The following is a 22,523-nucleotide window of genomic DNA, read 5'->3' as shown; positions in this document are numbered from 1 at the left end:
TGAGCTAAAACCAGGGGCACCCCAACCTTGCTGAGCCATCCCTGCGAGGGACCCCAGCCCTGCTGTCCCCTCCTCGACCCACTGGCCCCATCCATCTGCCTGTCTCTTCCCTTCAGCTGTTCAGCTAATCTGTCTCCATCCATCTAATTTTATCCAGTGGCCAAATGATCTCTTGGAGGAACCCCGGGGAGGGAGGTGGGGGACACACACAACACAAAACCCACCCTCCCGGGGTGGGGGAGCTGCAGAAAGAGACTCAGCAGGGAGAGTGGTCTTTGAGAGTCCCACAACCAAGGTGATGGGGTTTAAATGGGCTGAGAAAATCAACTCTTTGCCCTACAAGCCCCGGCTTTGATCTTCCCAGCACCCAGCTCATCTCACCCCCTAGGGCTGAGAGCTCTGGAGCTTTGCACTCTCTTTTGTCTTCTGACCTTGATAAAAGGGAGCACTTAATAACATTAAAACTGTCCTCATTGGGGTGCCCTCCCCTTCCACAACCTCTTTATCCTCCCTGGCTGCTGCAGGTTAATGCATTTGCTCAGTATCATCAGTATTAAACTAATCAACAGGACATGGGGTGGGGTGGGGGGGTTCCAAGAGCTGGACATGTATTGTTATGAATATTAACCAAGCAAGCTATTAATCTGCCCTCAGAGCTCTTCCTGAGCCCTGCCCTCCCCCCCCTCTAACCTCAGCTGAGAGATTTAATCTGCAGGGTCTCATGGCAGAGTGGCTAAATCTATAGTGGTATTATATAAGGGACTGGAGAAGAGGGGCTGGGAAAGGGATGGAGGGGGCCAGGGCTTGCCTGGCACACCCTGGGGAGATGCTGGAGAGGGCTGAGCTTTACTCCCATCCCGGGATAAATCAGTGTCAGGGCTGGGTAAAGACTTCAAAGGGAAGCCTGGCTCACTGGGAAGCCCAAAAGCAAATCCTGGAGGAGGGATGGAAAAAGCAGGGAGGTGGGGGTGGATCTGCTTCAGGGTGTGGGGTGAGCAATGGGCTGCACCCTCCCTGTGCTGGGAGGGAATGTGCCTTGTGGGGTTTGTGCTGGGCCCTTTCCCTGCACCCAGCCAGGTCATGAGGAGATGAAAGCTGCTGTAACACTAACCTGACAAAAAAATACTCCCTGCTGCAACTCCCAAAGAGCTAAAATGCCCTTATTAAGTAACAGTGGCAGGACAGAGGTGATGGACAGGGGAGGTTGCAGCAGCAGCAGGAGAAACCAGGAGGAATGAGAGACTGATGGGATCCACCACCAAGAAGGATGCTTCCAAGCCCAGTGGGATGTTTTGGGGTGCAGGTAGAAGGATACTCCAGTCCCCAGGAGCCAAAAGAGGTCCTGGATTGATACAGGGGGTTAGCAAAACACAGCAAGTGAAGAGAGTGGCCACATTCAGACCTGTGGTCCTTCCCTTGCTAAAGCCCTGATGGCTGCAGGAATCAGTCCAGCTTAGCATGGAGCTGTGTGGCCATCCCAAAGGTCCTGTCCCCACAGCACACGGGGATCCCTCTCACTGAGGATGCCACAGCCAGCAAGGATGGGGATGGAGGGTTTGGGGTGGGAACCAAGTGCTCTGTCAGTGAAAGGATTTCAGGAACAGCATCCTTGGGGGTGCTGGGATGCTGAGTGGTGGGTGCTGAGCCCACCCCTCTGTTCCTGGACATCTGGCTGAAACACAATGTGTCTGAGGAGCAGCAAAGGGTGGAAACGTGTCAAAATCCAGCTTTGTGCCCCAGTTGTGCTGTCCCCAGGGCAGAGCTGGGGCAATAGGGCCAGAGCTGCAGTGCCAAGGATAGCAGTGTCACCCCCACAGTGAGGGATCTGTGTTGGTCATCACAAAGAGGGATGTCCCCCTAAGTCCCCATCTGGAGCCAGGCCATGGTGTCTGTCCCTCTCCCGAGGTCACAGCTCAGTTCTGCAGAGCTCGACCCTTCACAGGATGCAAATGGCCTCAGCTTGGCTTAAACCCCATGTTTTTGGACAAGCAAAGAGCTCAAGTTGGGGTTTTGTCAGCTCCCTGCTCCTCTGCCACTCCATCCTGCCTTGTCCACCCCCACAGGGCAGCAGCAAAGGCTCCCTAAGGCTGCTGGCACCAGCCTCTAGCTCAAGCAGTGCCAGGATGCAGCAGCTGCCAGGGGGATTTACCCTCCTGCTTCCAGTCAACCCCTTGGGCATGTCACATGTTGCTGTTTATGAAGCTGGATGGAGGAACCTTGGCCAGATCCATCCCCACCTGCCTTAGCCAAGGCTTCCTGGCAGCAGCTGCTGGAGAGGTGATTGCTGTGCCATGGACGTGCCCTGGGCTGGGGACATGGCACAGGAGTCCTCAGGCACCCATGGGGAGCTGTGAGGGGATACCCTGGGTGACATCAAGTGCCTCAATGGCTCTGCCATCCCCCAGCCATCTCCTCCTCCTGCAGTCCACAGGGGGAAAGGGGAAATCCCAGCTTAGGGCATCAGTGGGATGTGTTTGATGTGGTCCCTAAGCCCCAGCCCAAACTGCTCCCACTGGAAGGACCAGCCATGAGCTCTGTACCCTAGGAGGGATCAGGGATGGAAGGGTTGGGGTTGCAGGCAGTGGCTGCCCCAGCTCTCTCACCCCCAGCTCCTCTTTCATACTCAGAAGCATCACACTGATGCAGATTAAGCAAGACCTGGTGCCGCCAGCTGCTGCCACCCAAGCTGTGCCAGCACCACAGCCCAGCACCTGCAGCCACCAGCCCCTCTCTGGCCACCCCCAGAGCTCTCACCAGTGGCTTCATTGCAAAACACACCACCCTGGGTGGGAAAAAACACCCATGGGGATGCTGGAGAGGGGCTCAGCACAGGCCTGGACACTGATGGCTGTGGCTCCAGGGCTGGCGACCGTTGCTGCTCCTTGGTCTGGTGGGAGCTGATCTCATCGTGACCCTCCCCTGGCTGGGGCAGCCCCAGCTGTGCAGCATCTTGTAAGGAAATTAACTTTTCACTGGTTTGAAGCAGAGGATTAGTGGCCACACACACCCCCCAAGCTCAAGCTCTCCCCTCTTTCCAAGCCCCTACTTGTGGGAGGGAGACAGGGAGGGACAACTGGCTTTGCTGGGTTGCTCCTATCTTCCCTTTAACTGCTTCTTAGCTCCATTTCAGCTGCCCAGGGCTGTGCTCGCCATCAGCACCCACAGCTCCGTTGATAATTAACTAATGACAGCACAGCTGAGGTCCTGAGCCAGCACCACACATCACCCCATCACTCAGCATCCTGCCTGTGCACGGGCAGAATCAGCCCGGACACCCACCGTTCCCTCCCCCATCCCCTACCGAGTCGGGGAGGTGGGTGAAAGGTTCCAAAAGGTAGATTTGGGGTAGAATATTGCCTGTGGCAAGGAGAAAAGCGAGGGAACAACCCCCCTGGAGCCGCAGCGCCGGGAGTACCGCAGTCATAAACAGCGGGGCTGAGGCTGGAGATTGGTGCCGGCGGGATGAAAGGGGAGAGAGGGGCGGGTTCCGAGCCTCTGCCGCCGCCTAATTAAGCAACAGCTCCCTGTAATGCAAAAAAAAAGAGGCCTTTTCTTTGCCGATAAGACCCGTTTATAATGGGCAGGCTGAGTGCTGGGGGTGGTGGTGGTGATGGGGAACAATTGGAGTGAGCTTATTGCTGGTGGGGTTGTAAAAATAGACACGAAGGGTTTTTGCTTCTGGGCTGCTCTGCTGTTTCCCTTCATGAGAAGGAGAAGCAGGCTGCTGTTGAGAGTTTCCCGTGGCCTGGGGGAAGAGCAAGGAGCTGGTTTCAAAGCAAGGAGGGGGGTGTTGGATCAGGCTGGGCAGTCCCCAGGGATGGCTGGGGAAAGGAATCCCAAGGGAGGGGGGATTGCACACGCTGTCCCTGCCCTGGCCATGCGTTGGGAGCAAGGGGAACAGCTTGTGCCTGCTTCTCCTCGTGCCTGCTGGGCTGCCCTGGGCTCCAGCCAGCCCCTGGGTGCAGGGGGAGACTGGTAGCATATGCCTGGCATTGCCTCTTCACCCAGTGCTGATCCCATGGGGAAGAGGCTCAAGTGTGTCCCTTAATGGGAAGAAAAGCAGCTGGGAAAGGTGGGCGAGGGTCTGATCCTGCCCTGGTGCATTAACCACACAGGTTAACACTCAGGAGCTGCTGCCAGTGGCTAATTCCTGAAGCCGATCCACTGGCACCTGGATGCCAGCCCAGGAGACAGGGGCTGGGAGGGAAGCCAGGACACCCAGGTCCCAGCTCCAGAGATAGGGTGCTGGGCTGTGAGCCAGAGCTCCTGCCTTCCCCCTTTCCCTTTGCTTCCAGTTGTTTCTTCTCCACCTTGCCACACTAATAGGTGCTAGCAGCAGGATGAGACCCGTTGCTCACACCAAGCCCCTATCCATACAAGGAATGGGAAAGCCCCCCCCCAACCTTGAACAAAGGAAATCCTTTCTGCTTTTAACCTTTTAATGGACATTCCCCCCTTCCCACCCTTGCCAGCTCTTGGTTTGCAGCATCAACCCCTAAATATTTATTTAACTCCCTGCAGTATTAGCACTAATCACTAGTATTTGCCATCAAAGCTTCATTTTCATCTTAACATAATTCCATCTGTGCACGCACAGCCACATCCTGCTCGTTGGAGCTGAGCTGCCCCTGCTGTTGGCAGAGATGGATGGAGGGGGGATCTGCCTCATCTCCTCACAGAGCCTGGTTCCTGGGGAAGGAGTTGTCCCACTGTGCTGAGGCACTGGGGAGGCTGCAGCTCCAGGGCTGTGCTCAGTGCTGGGCCCCTCACTCCCTGCCACAGGGACACTGAGGGGCTGCAGCGTGGCCAGAGCCGGGCACTGAGCTGGGGAAGGGGCTGGAGCACAAGGGAGAGGCTGAGGGAATGGGGGTGTTGGGCCTGGAGAAGAGGAGGCTGAGGGGAGGTCACCTCACTCTCAGCAACACTCTGACAAGAAGCTGTGAGGTGGGGGTCAATCTCTTCTCCCCAGTAATGATTAAGACAAGAGGGAACAGCCTCAAGTTGCCCCAGGGGAGGTTGAGGCTGGAGCTGAGGCAGGACTGTTTCCCTGAGAGCGGTGTGAGCCCCTGTGCCAGGCTGCCCAGGGAGCTGGGGCAGTGCCCAGCCCTGGAGGGATCCCAAAGCCATGGAGCTGAGGTGCTGAGGGCTGTGGGGTAGTGCTGGGCTGGGCTTGGATTTGATGATGTTAAAAGTCTTTTGGAACTGAATGATTCTGTGATTCCTCCATGGGATCCTCATTCATGGCTCAGGGATGCCACAAGTTCCTGTGTGCCCTGCTCTAGGTGCTGCTGCTCTGGCAGGGGGGTTGCACTGGGTGAGCTTCCCAGGTCCCTTCCAACCCTCCAGCTTCTGTGAGTGATGCCATTGCTTACCCCAAGAGCTCTGAGCCTTCACCAAGGGTTTGCAAACACCCTGATTCCCAAATAATCACAGAATGGTGGGGGTTGGAAGGGACCTTTAGAGATCATCCAGTCCAACCCCCCTGCAGAATCCAGCAACAACTTCCATCACTCAACATCCCAAGGTCCCCAGTGCCTCACTGGAGCAGAAACAGCTCCATCCCATCATGAACTCACAGAATCACAAGGGCTGGAGGGGAACTCAAAGCTCATTCAGTGCAACCCCCCTGCCAGAGCAGCACCACCTAGAGCAGGGCACGCAGGAACTCATCCAGCTGGGGTTGGGATGGCTCCAGACAAGGAGCCTCCACAGCCCATCTGGGCAGCCCCTGCCAGTGCTCCCTCACCTCAACAGGGAAGAAACACTTCCTTGTGTTTCTTTGGGATCTCTTGTGTTCACCCTGGCAGCATCAGCCTCCCTTCACCCCACCCCACCAGCTTCATCCTCCCCCACCAAACGCCAAGCGGGTGACAACTCATCACCCCGAACCAAAACTCCTCTTACTGTCTTTACGGTAGTAGAGGATCTCCAGCTTGCACTCCTCAGATCCAAGCAGAGCCTGGGTGAGCTGTGCAATGGAGCTCTTGGTGGTGTCAGGGCCGGTGAGGAAGTCACAAGTACAAGGCTGCTGCATCACTTCCATGCGGGAGTAGCCGAACATCTCGCAGAAGCCGTCGTTGCAGTAGATGATGGCGCAGTTCTCCATCTGAGCGTTGGCGATCAGGAACTTGCGGTCTGCAGGGAAGCAGGAGGTTGTGAGCATCCCTGAGGTGCTGGGAGAGGTGCTGGGAGATTATTCACCACCCCCTCCAAGGTGGGTGGGCTTAGGGTTTGTGATGCTGTGGGGTTTGTGCAGGGATGGGCTCTCCAGGGACACACACTGGTGGATTCCTTCCTTGGGGAAGGATGGTTGCCACATTGCCCCAGGGGCTGGCCTGCTCTTCAGAGAGAGAAAATTCCTCCAGTTGCACATGAAAAGGTGGCTGTGGGGACCAGAGGATCCAGATTGGGGGTCCCCAGCAGAGGAAGTTGTTGGGACAACCTGCATAGCCTCAACATCTCTCTGCGTGCATGTAGGAGCTCACTGATTGTGTGCCTGTGGGTAATCTATCCCCAGACAGCACTGCAAGCAGAGGGAAGAGCTGCAGCATCCATCACTCCCCAGGAGCTTCTCAGGGACCTGAGTTATCCCAGAGGCTTCCCACCCTGAAGTCAGGCAAAGGGTGAGAGGAGGAGTGAGCCTGAGGTTTGGCTTCATGGGTGAAACCTGTCACACTAATGCTCCTCCTAATGTTTTATGGGATAATTGTGCCTTTGGGCTGAAACTGAAACCCAGCCCCCCATCCTGTGCACAGGAATAGCTCAGGTGGAGGAAAGGGGAAACTGAGGCAGGGAGTGGTGCTGCCTCATCCCAGGCTGGGGCTCAACATGCCAGGGTGGATGGTTAATGCTGCCCAGCCCACCTCAGCCACCCTAGATGGAGCTGACTCCAGACTCACCCCGGGGGAAACCCAACCTAGAGCTTTGTTTTGGTTTGATTTTAGGCTGATGGAGGGCTGCTGGGCTGGGGAGGACCCTCTCTGGGACAGGTTTGTTGGGGTGTGACAGGGACCTGGAGATGCTGACGTGACAGATGCTGTGTCCTGCCCAGCAGCATCTCCCTCAGCGTTTGGCACCAGCTCTGGGCTGGAGCAGGAGGCAGGTCAATGCAGAGGGTCCATTTAGGAGGTTGCCTCCCAGCCCAGACCCCAATTAATCTCTTGGATTAGCCAGGAATGGCATCTGCAGCCTGTGCACTCCAGAGCCCTGCTGTGCTCCAGCCTCATGGGGAATTTCACCCAGGAGAAACCTCCACACGGCTGCAGCACCCAGTAGGGTGGGAAACCCCTTCCTTAATATCACCTGCAGAGTCCCAGCTCTGGAGGATGCCTCCCAGTAAAACCGATGCCCTTAAGGATGCCACACTGAGATCTCCTGCTTCACCCCACCCTGTGACAGCCCTTTTTTGGGGGACTCCCAGCCCAGCACCTCTCCCTCTGCCACGCAGGGCTGACGCTGGTGCCGACGCAGCAAACGGCACAAACCACCTCAGCCAAATGTTTCCCAGTTCCCCCCTTCCCGATCTTTCTCTGTCCAAATGGCTGTGTCAGCTGGAAGGAGGCACAAGGAGGGGACTTTTCCCTCAAAAGCCACACTCTTGGGGGTGTGCTCCCCACTTGCAATCAAGGCTTCCCTACCCAACGGGTCAGATCCAGGCTGGGCTGACGCAGGACAGGATTTATGGGGCTGGCAGGGTGCCGGAGCAAACGGTGCTGAGCACAGGGGATGTGCCCAAGGCCAGGATGGGAAGGAGCTGCAGAACCAGCTTTCCTCGGGGTTATTTTCACCTTACATTTGCTTTCTGCCCTGCCCTCACCTGTACATTTGCCCTTACCCCCTGTGGTACTGCGGCTGTGCACTGGGAAGGAAGCATTGGGGCATCTCTGGCTCCATGGAGGGAGAGGGATAAAGTGGCAATGATGTGAGCAGGGGGCTGGTTTGGTGTCCCCCAACAGCCTTCCAACCACGAAGCTGCTGCGGGGGGAGTGTGGGGAGCCCAGCCGGGGCCCGCTGGGGCTGACAGAGAGGAGGGGAGGGAGGGAGGGAGGAGGGAGCCTGGCTGCCTCCCCGCTGGCACCCTGCACCGTGTGCCCTCGCTGCTCCCCAGCCGCCGCTTCCCAGCGAGGACTGATAGGAACCAGCGACAGTTTTTCTCACTTTCCATCCCCAGGGTCACGTCACTCACTGCCAGGGCAGAGCAGAGCAGAGGCAGATCCAGCCCCGGCTGCCAACACCAGGGACTTTTACCCACCCGGCAAACTCCCACACTGTAGGGGTGCAAAGCTTTAGCACCCCACAACAACCCCCCCCAAGGGGTTGGGTAACCCCAATCCACTGCTTCCCCTCCTTCCCTGTGCAAGGGGGGGGTCCCAGCCCCAGCAGAGAGTGGGAACAGAGCCCTCGCTGCCCTCTCCCCGTACCCTCCTCCCCCTCACTCGACCCCGCTGCGCACCGACCCCTCCCAAAAACCAGCCCCAAAAATTCATACGAAGGGATTTTACTCGGAGCAACAGCAAATGGCAACATTTCACTAGGGGACGGCTGCCGCCGAGCAGCTCGGACTGGAAGGCAAACAGGCAGCGAGCCCCTCTGAGCTGCCGCACACCCCTCACCCCTCCAGCCCTGGCAGCCGGGACCCCCATCCCCCCGCCCCCCACCACCTCGGGGACCGTGCAGCGCTGTCTCCAGCCCCCGGGGACCACCGGGCTGGGACCGCGCATCCCCCTTGTGTCACCCTTGGCTATAAATACCCGCGGGGACACTGCCTGGCTGTGACCCACCCGGCTCCCTCCCCCCACCCCGGGGAGGTCACAGGGGGCCCTTCCTTTCCCCTGCGGGTACCCCCGCACTGCGCTCCCCCCCCCCCCCTCCCCAAACCCCCCACCCTGAAGTTGGGGGGATCACCCGCGGGGAGTTGGGGAGGGTGGGGGGGGTCGATACTCACTTTGCCCTTCAAATTTGCGGATGATGGTGTCCAGGTAAGTGTTTTGGGGGGCCACATGGCCCCTGCGTACCGGCATCGCTCCGGGAACCGTGGAACTTCCCTCGGGGTGCGGCGGGGAACGAGGAGCGGCCCCGGGGAGGCTCGGTACGGCCCCGGCACGGCACGGCCCCGCTGCTCCGCTCCGCTCCGCCTCACCCCAGGGCTGGCCGAGCTCTGGAGCTCAACCGGCCCGGGGCTCCCATGCTCCGGATGGCCGGAAGGGGGAACCCCTCTGCCCGCCCTTACCGAGCCCGGCCCCGGGCGGGGGCGGCCGGGGAGGGTGAGGATGAGGATGGTGAGGGGGAGGAGAAGAGGGGGAGGACCCGCTTGAAAAGGAGAGAGAAGAATAGAATCAAATAATAAGAGCAGAAATCCCCAAAGTGCTTAGTCACCGCTGTCCCGGCCCGTTGGAGACTCCGGGGGAGCTGTCAGCAGCAACAGCTGGCGGTCGGGGAGCTGGGACCCCCTCCCCGGGTACCCCTCCCCGGTAGCCCCTAGGTGCCCCCCGGTACTCCCCGGCATCCCTCGGCCCCAGCCCCGCAGACTGGGGATGCTGCGGGGTAGAACGCGGGGGGAGGTGGGGGGAGCAGGTGGGATGCTGGAGGAGCTTGAGGGACTGGGGGTGGAGGTGGGGTCCTTGGAGGGCTGAGGTAGAGGGTGGTAAAGGTACCGAGGTGGTTTTTGAGGTGATGGAGGATTGGGGTGTTGGGATGGGGTGTTGCTGGGGATGGAGGAGTTAGCGGGAGTGCAGGTGGAGGGTACCGGAGAAGGGGATGGTGAAGGAAGTGGTGCTGGGGTGCTAGAGAGGGGTGGTAGAGGAGGATATGCCCCCCAGGTGGAGTTTGGGGTGTCGGGATGATGAAGGAGGGGTGGTGATGGGGTGCGGGGGGATGTGAGAGAGTGGAGGAGTAGGTGAGGGAGGGCGCTGGAGTGCCGGGAGAGGCAGAGGAGGGGATGCTGGGGTGCAGGGGCTGGTGAGCAGAGGGGGATGTGCAGGTGGTGCTAAAGTATAGCGGGGGGGTGATGCAGGGGCGGCAGAGGAGTTGCAGGGGTGCGGAGGCAGAGGAGGGGGTGCTGCTGGGTGCAGGTGTGGGAAAAGGGGGAATGCCTGTGGGTGCAAGAGTGCAGAAGCACGGGAGGGAGTGCAGGAGGGTACAGAGGGTGCAGGGGGACGGAAGAAGGGGTGCAGGGCTGAGGTCCCAGGGGCTCCCGGGGAGAGCTGGGGGTGTCAGGGAGAAGGTCCAGCTATTCCGGGAGAGTGCCGGGGATGACGTCGGGGTGTTCCCGGGGGAGTGTTATTGCGGGTCCCGGGGGTTCCGGAGAGGAGGTCCAGGGGGTTCTGAGGAGTCCTGCGGGGTGCTGGAGGTCCGGGGGGTGCCGGTGGGTTACCAGAGGGTGCCGGGGGTCCGGGGGATGTAAGTGGGTTCTGGGAGTTCCCAGGGGGTGCCAGGGGTCCAGGGGGTTCTGAGAGGTGCTGGGGGTCCAGGGGTTCCCGGGGGGCTCTGAGGGGTCCCGGGGGGCTCTGAGGGGTCCCGGGGGGTCCGGGGCGGCTGCGGCGGGGCGGGCGGGGCCTCGCGCCAGGCGCTGTCCACTCGCCGCGGTGCTGAAGGAGCGGGCGGGAGGGAAGGGCGCGGGTGGGGGGCGCTGGCTGCGGATGGGGGGTTTGGCATTGAGAGGCTCGGGCCTGGCTGAAGAGAGTCTTTGGATGACATGGAAGGTCCAAGGGGTCCTGGAAGCTCTAGGGGACACGGGGGGTCCGGAGGATGCCGGGGTGCTCGGGCCACAGACAGTGCCGTGGGCACGGGGGTTGGGGTGGGTACCCAGCTCTCTGCGGGACACAGGGTCCCATGGAGATGCTTCCCTGGTCAAACAGATGTTCAGAGTTAGCCTCAAGTGCAGCCCTTCTCCTGCCCACCTCTCTGTGTCCCTCAGGGCTGAAGGCCAAGGGCACCACCTCCCTTTCCTTCCTTCCTGAGAAACCCCCTCTGGCCAGCCCCCTCTTTCTCCTGGGGCCACTGCTAAGGACAGTGTCCAGCTGAGGGGCTTGCTATTATTCTATGGTTATGCACAATTTTTCAGGCATGAAATTGGTCTAAGAGGATTATGGTCCATTATCATCAGCAGGAGTGTTTTGCTGGGATTTTCAATTAATATTCTAGTGCATCTCAGCAGTACACACGGGGTCCAGGCCATGCCCGTGGGGCTTCTTGACCTGCCTTGTTGCCTACCAGACTTGGGCCAGCAAGGCGAGTGGGTGAGTAAAAGCAGGTGCCCTTTCAGGTTCATTTCAGAGCCCTGGTGCTGCTTTTATCTCAGCCTCTCCCAGAAGCCAGCCTTCCCCATCAGAGAGAAACTTGCTCTATTGTTGAAAAGGGTGAAAAACCCATTATCTCCCCCTCTATCCACTCTGCACACTGCCTCTGCCGTGATTTACTGTGCGTCGTGGAGGATGTTTTGCTCTATATTACACAGATGCAGCTTAATAGCGTGGGGGAGGGAGAGGGACAAGGAGTCCAGGCTCCTGCCTTCTCTGTTTTCTTGTTGATATACTAGGTGACTCGAGGGAGACAGCTCTGTGCTGCAATTTCCTCGCTTCCAAATAGGGAACGTTGGTCACTTTGGCCTTGGGAAACCACTTTGAGCTTCTTGGATGACCAGTCCTGCAAGGGAAAGCAAACTCTTAGCACCACAGTTAATATAATCATAATGATGATTATTAATCACCAGGCAGTCAGGATTTAAGTTTGGCCTCCTGCCCTCCCCTCATCCCATAAATCAGCCTGGGATGCTCGTGGACACATCACGTGGATGTGGCTGATGATCAGGCCATGTGCCAGCTCACCAGTGGGAAGCACAGGGGCACAGCAGGGCTCTGAGCATGGGGCAGGGTACAGCCCTCAGCCCCTCCAGCTCCTCTGCCAGGGCTGGGTCTGTGTGTGAGCCTAGGAAAGTTTATCCTGCTCTGGGCATGGCAGTGGGAACACTTTGATCCCCCTTTTCCTGGCCAGCGAGTCTCAAGCTTTCATGTAGCTGGTGGAAGAGCCTCTTACCAATGTGCTCCTGGATACAGCCCTTGCAGATGGAGTTGAACCGTGTCATTCCCTTTCAGGATGGGATGAGGGGGCTGCTGTGGGGAAGGGCAGGATGTGGCCATGGGAGGGGAGCTGCTGGCAGCAGGTCTGTTTGGCTGGAAATGAAGCTGTGAAGAGTCTGGAGCACAAGGGTGCTGGGGAGGTGCTGAGGGAACTGGGGGTGCTGAGCCTGGAGAAGAGGAGGCTGAGGGGAGACAGCAGCACTCTCTGCAATTTCCCTCCCGACTAAGCTCTAGGAGCCTCCCAGTGCCCCCACAGCTCTCCCAGTGCATCCCTGCAGGGCTGGGTCACTCACAAGGCTGCCAGTCCATGCCCTGCTGCTCTGCCTTGCTCTCAGCACTTGATGCCCAGACTTTCTTTCAATCCCCTGGGTCTTAAGCATATGCTTGTAGTTAATCCCGTGCTTACATTTGATCCCAAATAGAAAGAATTGGGGTCTCTGGGCAAATTTCTCCTGCTGTTCAAAGCAGCTGAAGGGCTCCCTCTAATTCAACCCAGCAGTAATCCTCTCTCTCTCACGCTGCTCTGCTCTCCTCCTCCTCTCCTTGCTCAGTTCTCTCCTCTTTTCCTCCTCCTTGGCTGGTTTTCTGGAGGTTTTACTCCTTTCTCTTCCTTCCCTTCTGTGGAAATCAACGTGAAACCACCCGATTCCCAGGATAAAGGAGACCTGGGTGCTTCCTACGACTCTCCTCCCCCTCCCTGCTCCTGCAGCACAAGTGCACAAAGAGCCCCTGGGGCTTGCAGGCAATTAGAAAGCAATGCAGGGAATTACCAGCCACCCTGCTAAGGGGCTGGTTAAGGGGTTACAGCTGTGAAATGAGGAGGGGGGATTTGGCGTGGGAGGAGTCGGGGAGCTCCCTGGAATCCCAACACGGCGGCTGGCGGCTGGGAGAAATGTTTGTCAAGCGTTTTCTTCACGTTGCTGTCATTAGAACCGCACTGCAAACACAGCCGGAGAGGGAGGGGACGGGGCTCTGGCAGTCCCCAAAGCTGCTGCCAGCCCTTGGGGCTTGTCCCAAGGATGCCTCCGCTTTGCTTTTCACTTTTGGAATGTGCCAGGGAGGGAGGAATTGGGTCTGTGAAAGCGTTTTGCAGGGGGAGGGGGAGGGATGCTCCTCGTCCTGGCTGCCCCACCGTGATGGATTTTCTAGGCTGTCACCACCACACCATTGCCTAAGTGCAAAAAAAAACCCTTCAACAAACCCACCCAAACCAAGCAACTGTTAAATTTGCAGCCCAAATTGACTCCCATCAGCTTGGGCTTTGTGCCACACCATCCCAAGGGAGGCTGGAGGGGAGGCTGCAAACCTGGGAAGGACTTGGGTGACATTAAAGCGAGTCATGGATGTTGTTTCCTGCCAAGAGCCACTTCCCACTGAGAAGTGGCAGGAAAAAAACACGGGGATCTGGCTCTGGGATGTGGCAAACTCAGTTCACAGCAGCCACACTGAGATGGGGAAACTGAGCTGGGGAAACTGAGGCGCGGGGCAGGTTTGTGGCTTGGGGAGGGTGGACGGGGTGAGCAGGAGGCTGAGGTAACCGAGGGGGATGCTGTGGGGAAAGGCAGGATGTGGCCATGGGAGGAGAGGTGCTGGCAGCAGGTCTGTTTGGCTGGAAATGAAGCTGGAGCACAAGGGTGATGGGGAGGTGCTGAGGGAACTGGGGGTGCTGAGCCTGGAGAAGAGGAGGCTGAGGGGAGACAGGAGCACTCTCTGCAGCTCTGACAGGAGGCTGAGTGTAATGAGCTGGAGGTTGGTCTCTTCTCCCAGGTAATGAGATGGGACAAGAGGAAATGGGCTCAAGTGGCCCCAGGGGAGGTTGAGGCTGGAGCTGAGGCAGAACTGTTTCCCTGAGAGGGGTGTCAGCCCCTGTGCCAGGCTGCCCAGGGAGCTGGGGCAGTGCCCAGCCCTGGAGGGATCCCAAAGACACACAGCTGAGGTGCTGAGGGCCATGGGGTGGTGCTGGGCTGGGCAGTGTGAGGGCAGGAGCTGGACTCAGTGATCTTAAAGGTATTTTCCAACCAACATGATTTATGAAACTCCCCTGGGCGTGGGGGTGAGGAGCCAAGTGCCAAGGGCTTGGCCACACGCTTCCTTGGCCTTTGCTTGGAAGAGAGTGGATGACTTTGAGGGTCCTCCACTTGCCCCTTAGCCCCAAATCCACCTTTACCCTGCTGAGGCGGGAGGGAGGGAAGGCTGGTGCCAGCCAGAACTCCCAGGAGCTGAAGCCACAGGCAGGGAACTGGCAAGAATGAGGAACCCACAGCTCACCACATCCCTGCCACACTTCTGCTGTCCCCTGGGACCCTCTGCCTCCCCCCCACATCTCCCCTCCCCACCAACACCCGGGGTGGCCCCTGCTGATGGCCCCTGGCTGCTGCCAAGCTGTGGCTGCAGATTTCCAGGCACCTCTTGTCCCCAGGGAAGGGGAATGTGAGGAACGTGGCCCCATGCACCCTGCCTGCTCCTGCCCAGACAGCTAAGAATAGACCTGGCTTAGCCCAGCCACGAGGGGCCTGGGGCTGTGGGAACCCCCTTCCCCCAGGCACCTTCCCTCCGTGCATAACCAGCCTAAAAGAGAAGGGAAAAGGAGTTTCTGCAGTGCCAAAGGGGACCTGAGGCGTTTCTTGCTTTGAATTGATGGGGTTTTCCAGCAAAGCTCCTCTCTGGGAGCCTCATGCACAAGCCTGAGGTACCTGCTGCTTCCTGAGCTCCCCACCAAGGAGCCATGTGAACTGAGGGGGAATCTCCTCCTTTTTCCCCCCTTTCTATCTTTCTTTTCTCCCCTCTCCCTCCTTAGGGAGTAGTTGTGCTAAGCCTCCTAATTTCAGCAGGAAGCACGATGCCAGAGCCAGAAGGCAGCAAAAATCTCTCCAGATGTTATCACAACAGGGAAGAGAAATCATCCTGGGTTTAAAGGGATCCTGTAAAACTGCTGCTGCCAGCTTGGCAGAGCCCTCAGGGCACCAGCCAGACCTTCAGTGCCCTGGAAAGCTTCACCCAGGCTCCCACCCACAGCCCAGCAGCTCCATATAAGCTCAAGGTGGGACCTTGAACCTCCCCTGGGCTGGAGTGGGCATAACCTTGTGTCCAACCCCACCTCCTGGCTGGACTCTGGGCTTGTGTTGGAGGTAACCTGGTGTCCAATTCCCCATCTCACCTGCTGAGTAGACTTTGGACTTGTGTTGCCTGGTATCCAACTCTCATCCCACCTCCTGGGTGGACTTTGGGCTTGTGTTGGGAGGTAACCTGGTATCCAACCCCATCCCATCTGCCTCCTGGACCTTGGACCTGTGTTGAAGGTAACCTGGTGTCCAGCCCTGTCTTCTGGATGGGTTGTGGGCTTGGGTTGTCTCTTATCTCTGAGCAGGAGGCCACAGCTCAGTGCAGCCATCACTTGGAGCTGTGGCCAGTGTGTCCATTCCAGGACAGAGTCAACTCCTAGGTGGCTTCTCTGATGTCTAACTAGTGCTGAGCTTGTGTTGCAGTCCTTGAGTGAGAACGTTGTGTTGCTCTCCTCCTCTGTGGGCTGCTGGTTTCTTTTTTTCCTCTCTCCAGAAATCAATTTTCATGAAACTTTCAGGATCTTGATGATCTTGGAGACCTCTTTTTCCTCCACTAATGGGGCTGAAAGGAGCCAAGGAGGCTCCAAATTAGCAGTGAGGAGCTGAAGCTGGATGGAGCACACCTGCACCAGGCTGCTTTCCCAGGCTGAAAATACACTTGGCTTCAAGCCTCAAGCTCTGGCTGTGCCAAGGCTCTGCTCCATGAGCATTGTGCTGCTGGGAAGGGGAGGGGTGAGGAGGGTGCCCAGTGTGTTGGGATATAAAGCAGATGTGTCAGGATGTGGCTCTGGGAAGGACAAGGGCTGAGAACAGGCGCCTGGGGCTGCTGCTCGCCACGCTCAGGGGTTTCACCTCTGCGTGGGTGTGCTGTGCTGGGAAGAGAATGGAAAGCAAACAAAACCCAGAGCGTGGGTGAGCAGACACCTGCCTTCTGCTCTTCTTCTGGGTGCAATGACCCTCTCTCCCAGGCTTCAGTTTCTCCTCTGAGCAAGCAGCAGGTGAAGGGGAGCTGGGTGGATCATCCCAGATCTCCTCATTTCCCCCTTGCAGCAGATCACGGCTCTTTAAGGCTGCTATAATCTCCAGCCTGGGATTAGTTTTGCACCTAATCACTGCAGAACAAATGCAAAGTTGTATTTACAGAAGCAGAAGAAAGATTGGGGAGAGTGGGGGTTGTGAGAAGCCTCAAACAAGGCTGATCCCAAGATAATCAGGAGCTGGAGGGTGGGAGGCGATCGCTGACCTCAGAGCCTCTCTGGCTCTTACATAAACACATGACCCACGGCATTTGTGAGCTCCAACCCTGCCCCACCTTGGGCTGGGAGACCCTTCAACCCTTTGAGAAGGTCAGGTTCAGACTTTAGGGATTTCTGGCCCTGATCCAGCCCCTTCCTTAGGGGTGAAGCCACGAGCTACCAGCTGCACCGGGAGCCACCGTTTAGGGGAGGATGGGGATGCTGCAAGAGGATGCTGAGCTCTCCTTATGGGGATGGGGGAGGTTGGGTGCTGCAGGGTGCTGAGTTGAGCCCCAGGGATTTGTATTTGCTCTGGCTTGGGGGTGACAGCTCCCCTACTCAAAAGCCCAGTCCCATTTTGATCCATCCCACCTCACCTGGCAAGAAGGAGCCGAGACGCTGCACTGAGGGTGACAAGACATGGCTTTATTTCTCATCCATGCAAGCAACCAGCCTGGCAGGAGGCAAACCAAGGGTGGGAACGTGCTCCATCCCCTCCCCAGATTATCCCTTTGTCACTCCAAGTGTCTGTGGCTTTACCCAAGGGTCAGAGATAGCTGGTGGGTGCCCGGGCTGGACCGGGGCAGCTCGTGACGGCTCCGTGCCTGCCGGTGCCTGACTTTCTCTTTCCCCTGATGATGATCCCCTTGACAAATAAATAGCTCTTTTCTTGCTTTGCCTCTTGCATAGTGGAAGAAAAAAAAAGATGTCTGACCTGATTGGAGAGAAGAGTCCTGGGTTGAGGAAAACCCACGGCTTCGTTGGCAAACCTGGCCACGGCATCGCTGCCAAGCCTGGCCAAATGCCCATGCTTGCACCCCATCTGTGCTGCTCCCCTGCTGATGGTTGCCTTATTTCAGTTCCATTTCTGAGCTGGATTTGAAGGCCTTTCTCCTGGATGTGAGGAACTTGACGCCAAAGATGATGGTGGTGAGCAGGAGGACCAGTGTCAGGGCGAGAAGGACCCAACCTCCTGCTGTGGCTTGGCTGCTGCTCAGGGACATGCCCAAGAAATTGGATTTGCTGGGGTTGGCTTGAGCTGTAGTGGCTGGAAAATGAAATGAGGGATATAGGTGGTGCTGCTGGCTGTAGGCTTTGGGGGTGTTTGGTCACTAACTCTCCCTTTCTGGTCTCTTGGATGCCCTGTCTTCTTTAGACTCAGCTCCATTGTAGATCAAGGAGAAGCATCCAAACACCCTGTGGTTTTTTTGGGGTGGCCAAAGGACACCAAGGCATCTCTTCCACATCCCCCATCCTGGCCCTACATACCTGTGTAAGGAGTCCAGCTGTACTCAGGCCAGCCCAGGACCTCCCCATTCTTCACATTCTCATTCACCAGCCACGTTGTGAGCGGTTCAAAGTAGCTCATCAGGGCATCAGCTGACATGTTGGGCTGCCCTGTGATGAGCTCCATAGCTTCTGGCCATGGCTTGCTGAAACCCAGCTTCAGAGCATCTCTGTGGCAGGAGAAATCAGCTCATGTGTATTCCCCATCACCCTCTTGGTCATCACAGGCCCTTCCCTTTTCCCCAGGACCTGGTTGGGATCAGCAACCCTGGGCTAGAGTCTGTCACTCCAGCACCTCAGGGCTGGAGTTAGCTCAGAGAACAGGGAGGGAGGTTGTGCTTGAGTGGGGGGGGAAGGAGAGGTTTACATGGATCAAAACCCTCCAGTGAAACTTCCTGGGTGAAAGGGTTAATTTTGCAGGTGCTTTCCTTGAAGCGAGGGGGATGTTTTCCCTAAGGAACCCGAGGCTGAGGAGGAGGAGGAGGAGGAGGAGGAGGAGGAAGACCGAGGGAGCATTTCACCTGCCAGGGTCCCAGCTACCATCTAGTGGCTGCTTTCGCAATCGCAGCCCCAGCACCAAGCCCAGGATCCCTCCCCAGGATCCCCCCACCTTGGGGTCCCCACTGCCTGGCATCCCCCCATCCCACACCTGAGAGCATCCCACGCTGGGGCAGGGAAGGGATGGATGCCCAGGGGCTGCATTGGCTCCTGTCTTGCTGAGCTGGCTTTAAGGTGTTTGGGGACATAAATGGCTTGGTTCTGCCCTGCCCACACACTCACCCCAAAATCTTGCCAGCTTCCTTGGACTGGTAGATGTCACATTTGTGTAGGGGCCCCGTGTGCCCAGCTGCTGCACAAAGAGCCTGGTGGAACTGGAACTGGATCACAAAGCTGACAAAGTACCTGAGGGATGGTAGAAAAGGGTGAGGACATGGGAATGGACCCTACTGGAGAGGTGAAGTTGTGGCAAGTGATGTTGTTGCACCCTCCAGTGTGGAGGAGCATCACTGGCTTTGGTTCTATACCTGCACCAACCCAGTCCAAGTTGCTGCTGCCATTTCTCCTCATCTCAGCCACTATTGCCTGGGTGGATGAGCCCATTTTCCTCAGATACACAGAAACACCCCTAAACTCAGCCTTCTTCTCTCTCAGGCTCCCCAGAGCTGCTCAGCCACCCTCAGGGTGGTACCACCAAGTATCCCACCAGCCATGAAACAAGGTACCACCGCTGGCATCTGAACTGCACCCCAGTGTCCCTCCTGCCCAAGCTCTCCTCGCTCACCTGATGTAGGGCACGTTGGCAGGGATGTGAAATTTTGCCCCGGGGTCAAAATCATCTTCAGACCTCGGTACTGGTGGGCACAAGCCCTGGTACTTCATCCTGGGGCAGAGAGGGAGAGTTAGCCCAGTGTGAGAAGGAGAAAGTGGGGTGTAAGGGTGGTTCCCACCATGTCCCATTGCAGCCAACTCGACTGGCAGGGAGGAAACACCCAGAGGGATGATGCCTCTGGGTGTTTGGTGCCTGAAGGCTCTGGCACCAAAGAGGGATCTGAATTGAAGCACACCTGAGGTTCCACCACTGCTGGTTGTACTCGTCCTCCTTGATCCTCCCATCAAACACCTTCCAGCGCCACTGGTCCATCAGGTACCCGAAGGGGAGGAAGGCAATTTTGTCCAGGGCAATGTTCATCAGGTAGTTAATGTCACTTTCTGCTCAGGGTAGGAAGATGTGAGTAAGGCAGCGCTCTACCCACCATCCTGCCCCAAGAGCAGGGTGTCCTCACCAAGTCCTGTCCCCTCCATGCCCCTGTGCATGTCCCTTCCCCCCTGTGCAGCTGCAGCTGCCCTCAGCAGCCCCCTCCCTTTACTGTATGAAGCTCCCCTACCAGCTCACCTTCGTTGTCTGTGACCTGATCCAGCAGATTGATGCTGTGCAGATGTTTGGGGGTGGAGACAGACAAAGCCATGACATCCCCAACAGCCTCGTGGAAGCCAGGGTTGGCCCCATCACGGAAGGAGACAGGCTGGTCCATGTACTGCAGGAAGTATTGCACGTGGCCCATCTCATGGTGCACTGTGATCAGGTCATCCATGTTCACCACGGTGCACTGCTTGATCCTGGACCAGGGAAGAAGGGCGGTGCTGGGGTGAAAAGTCTTCAGGAGATACCACAACCCTTTGAGCTATTGTTTTCCCTTTGGCCTCTCTTTCCACGTGTTCCCATCCTGATGCCAAAGCCAAGCTGGTCCTACTCCACGGTGTTGGTATCTCTGACCTTGCCTATTCCCTGTCCCTGTTTGTCAGCTTTTCCATTCTCCAGGGCAGGCACTAATTGCTTCCATCCCACCACAGGGGCTCCTGCCTTCTTGAGTGCCAGTGGCAACGCCACAGCCACAGGGCAGGAGACACCGTGGTGGCATCAGATGCTATCTGATGTGGCCACCACTTGCTCCCCACGGGCACCTGAAGTCCTTGCGGTTGTAGAAGTCCCAGGCAGAGGCATGACACACCACCTCCCTCCCATCTGTAGGCTTCTCCATCATGGACTTGTCCCAGAACTCCTGAGGCATGGGGATAAGGCCCAGGGAGGTGAAGAAACGGTCTGACTCCTCAAACATCATCCTGGGTGTCCAACCCTGGGGAGAGAGCAGGCAGAGAACCATAGGGTCACAGGATGGTGGGGGTTGGAAGGGACTTCTCGTGCTCCTCCAGCCCAAGCCCCTGCTACAGCAGCTTCCCCTGGCTCAGGGGGCACAGGAACCAGGTGGGTTGGGAACCTCCTGAGAAGGAGCCTCCACACCCTCCCTGGGCAGCCTGGGCCAGGGCTACCTCAGCTCAGCACCAGAGGAGTTTCTCCTCATGTTCCAATGGAACTGTTTGTGTTTCAGCTTCTGTCCATCACCCCTTGTCCTGTCACTGGCCACCACTGAAAGAAGTGTCACCCCATCCTCCTGACACCCATCCTTTAGGCACTTATAAATGTTGATGAGGTGCCCTCTCAGCCTTCCCTTCTCCAGGCTGAACAGCCCCAGCTCCTGTAGCCTTTCCTTATCAGAAAGCTCTCCTGAGTTAGAATCAGACAACACCAAGATCTTCAGGGCTCTGTGGCAACCTCTCTTAAACCTGATGGCACCTAAAGGAGCTACAGTGCCTTTCTCAGCTCCACTGCAGCTTTCAAACCTGTGATTTGTAACAGAGGGGGAGGAAATTTGGCACCTCCTGATGACCCTTCCAAAGGGATCAACCACTGCTCATCTGTGTCTGTTCTACAAGGATGTACAGCCTTGTTCCTCTGGGCAGGGGAGATCTTGCAGGGGCAGTTAGAGCTTGGCATGTCCAAGCAGGGAGAGAATATGGATGAAGCCTGGAGGCTTCTGGCAGCACCACAGCACTTGGTGCTGGGTCCCAAGGGGTTTAACCCAGAGCAGCCTGGAGAAGCACTGACCTGGTTTTTCATGGCTGGGGTGGCATCCACCTTGGTGGCATCTGGGAAAGGCATCACCAGGTCAAAAATGTTGGACCATGACTGGGCCCACATGTTGCCTGGGAAGCACAGGAGCGAAATACACGGCAGGAGGGAGACAAGGAGAGAAGAGCAAAGGAAACCAGTTATTCCTGACCCCTGCATGGGTGGATGTCCCTGCCTGGTCCTTGTCCATGCAAGAGAGACCAAAACTGAGTGTGTTGCCCTTCCCTGAGGCAGCCTGGCTTTTGCAAACCCACCTCATGAGCCTTTGTCCCTTCAGCCAGAGCTGAACAGGGCCCAGCCTCAACTCTTGGCACGACTCAGAGCAAGCTGTGCCTGGTGGGAGATGCTGCTGGAGCTGAGCTCTTACCAAGCAGATGGGCAGGGATGGGACCCTTCAGGTTGATGTGCTCTGCGCCATACTTCTTGTAGAGGGCCCGGCGTACGTAGGCATGAAGGTTGAGGTACAGGGGCTGCAGCTGCTGGTACAGCTTCTCCAGATCTTCCTCAAAGGTGGATGTCTCATACAGGGATCTCCAGTAGGCCCCATTGTCTGCATAGCCTGCGGTAGGGCAAGAGCAGAAGCTGTCAGACACAGCTCTTGTGGCTGAGCAGCAAAACAGCCACCTCAGGACCCTGCGTGTCTATGAGTGGATCTCATGGGATCGCCACACCCTCAAGATCTGGACCTTCAGGTGGACAATCAGCCCCATCCTCTGCTCACAGGGGGTGAAGGCCATGCTGGGTCTCTAAGGGAGCAGGGCACTGACCATTGAGCACAGCTGCCTTGTTGCTCAGTTCCACATATCTCTTGTAGTTGTTCTTGATGTTCTTCCCAGAAGCATCTCGCCAACCCTTCCAGGCAAAGAGGAGCTCATCATAGTCCCTGGAGGTGGCCATGATGTCTGTGAGGTCTGAAGAGAGAGCAATGAACTCAAAGGGATGCCACTAGGGTGTTAGACCCAACGTGTCACTTGGAGGTCATCACAGAGAAGGGAGGAAGGGCCCCTTCATGACCTTTCTCCACGCCTCTGTTGAAAAACAAAGCCTCTCCTTTCTGGGCCTGTTGGAGATGACTCACTGGACACCCTGCCAGATCTTACCAGGATCCAGTGGGTGACAGGTTCCATTCTCTCTGCAGACCTTGGCTACACTGTATGTGGTCTCCATATCTGAGAGGAGGGTGTTATACTGCAAAGGGAATTAGATGATGTGAGCTGGTTGTCCTTGCTCTTGGAGGACGTCACAGCTCGTTGAGATGTTCTCAGCTGTCTTCCTCTGACCCTTTCCAAGGCCAAGGGTGATCCCAAATGGAGGCAAAGTGGAGTCAATACAAGAGGGACCAACATGCCACTTGTCACCCAAGCAGCCTGGGACAGGCAACCTTTGAGTGAGA

General features: G+C 57.4%; 2 protein-coding genes across 3 annotated transcripts in view; both read right to left on the bottom strand.

The window, feature by feature from the left end:
* The window catches only part of LOC133628796 (potassium voltage-gated channel subfamily H member 6), a 35,596-nt gene extending 26,576 nt beyond the window's left edge, over positions 1-9,020 (bottom strand). Inside the window, exons 1-2 of the mRNA XM_062018193.1 lie at positions 8,945-9,020; positions 5,905-6,135 (exon numbers count right to left, since the gene is read on the bottom strand). Of these exons, the coding sequence (XP_061874177.1) occupies positions 5,905-6,135; positions 8,945-9,020 (307 nt within the window). The remainder of the gene's footprint in view (positions 1-5,904; positions 6,136-8,944) is intronic.
* A 7,759-nt stretch (positions 9,021-16,779) lies between these two features.
* ACE (angiotensin I converting enzyme) overlaps positions 16,780-22,523 on the bottom strand; it is a 21,009-nt gene continuing 15,265 nt past the window's right edge. For both annotated transcript variants that reach the window (XM_062018327.1, XM_062018326.1), the window contains exons 16-26: positions 22,231-22,318; positions 21,898-22,041; positions 21,498-21,689; positions 21,107-21,204; positions 20,125-20,297; positions 19,556-19,779; positions 19,227-19,371; positions 18,944-19,042; positions 18,442-18,564; positions 17,644-17,831; positions 16,780-17,422 (exon numbers count right to left, since the gene is read on the bottom strand). In XM_062018327.1, the coding sequence (XP_061874311.1) occupies positions 17,226-17,422; positions 17,644-17,831; positions 18,442-18,564; positions 18,944-19,042; positions 19,227-19,371; positions 19,556-19,779; positions 20,125-20,297; positions 21,107-21,204; positions 21,498-21,689; positions 21,898-22,041; positions 22,231-22,318 (1,671 nt within the window). In that variant the 3' untranslated portion in view covers positions 16,780-17,225. The remainder of the gene's footprint in view (positions 17,423-17,643; positions 17,832-18,441; positions 18,565-18,943; positions 19,043-19,226; positions 19,372-19,555; positions 19,780-20,124; positions 20,298-21,106; positions 21,205-21,497; positions 21,690-21,897; positions 22,042-22,230; positions 22,319-22,523) is intronic.

The sequence above is a fragment of the Colius striatus genome, chromosome Z (genome assembly GCF_028858725.1).
Source record: "Colius striatus isolate bColStr4 chromosome Z, bColStr4.1.hap1, whole genome shotgun sequence".
NCBI lineage: Eukaryota > Metazoa > Chordata > Aves > Coliiformes > Coliidae > Colius > Colius striatus.
Note: the sequence above shows the minus strand (reverse complement) of the source record. Positions and strands in the feature narration are given on the sequence as shown.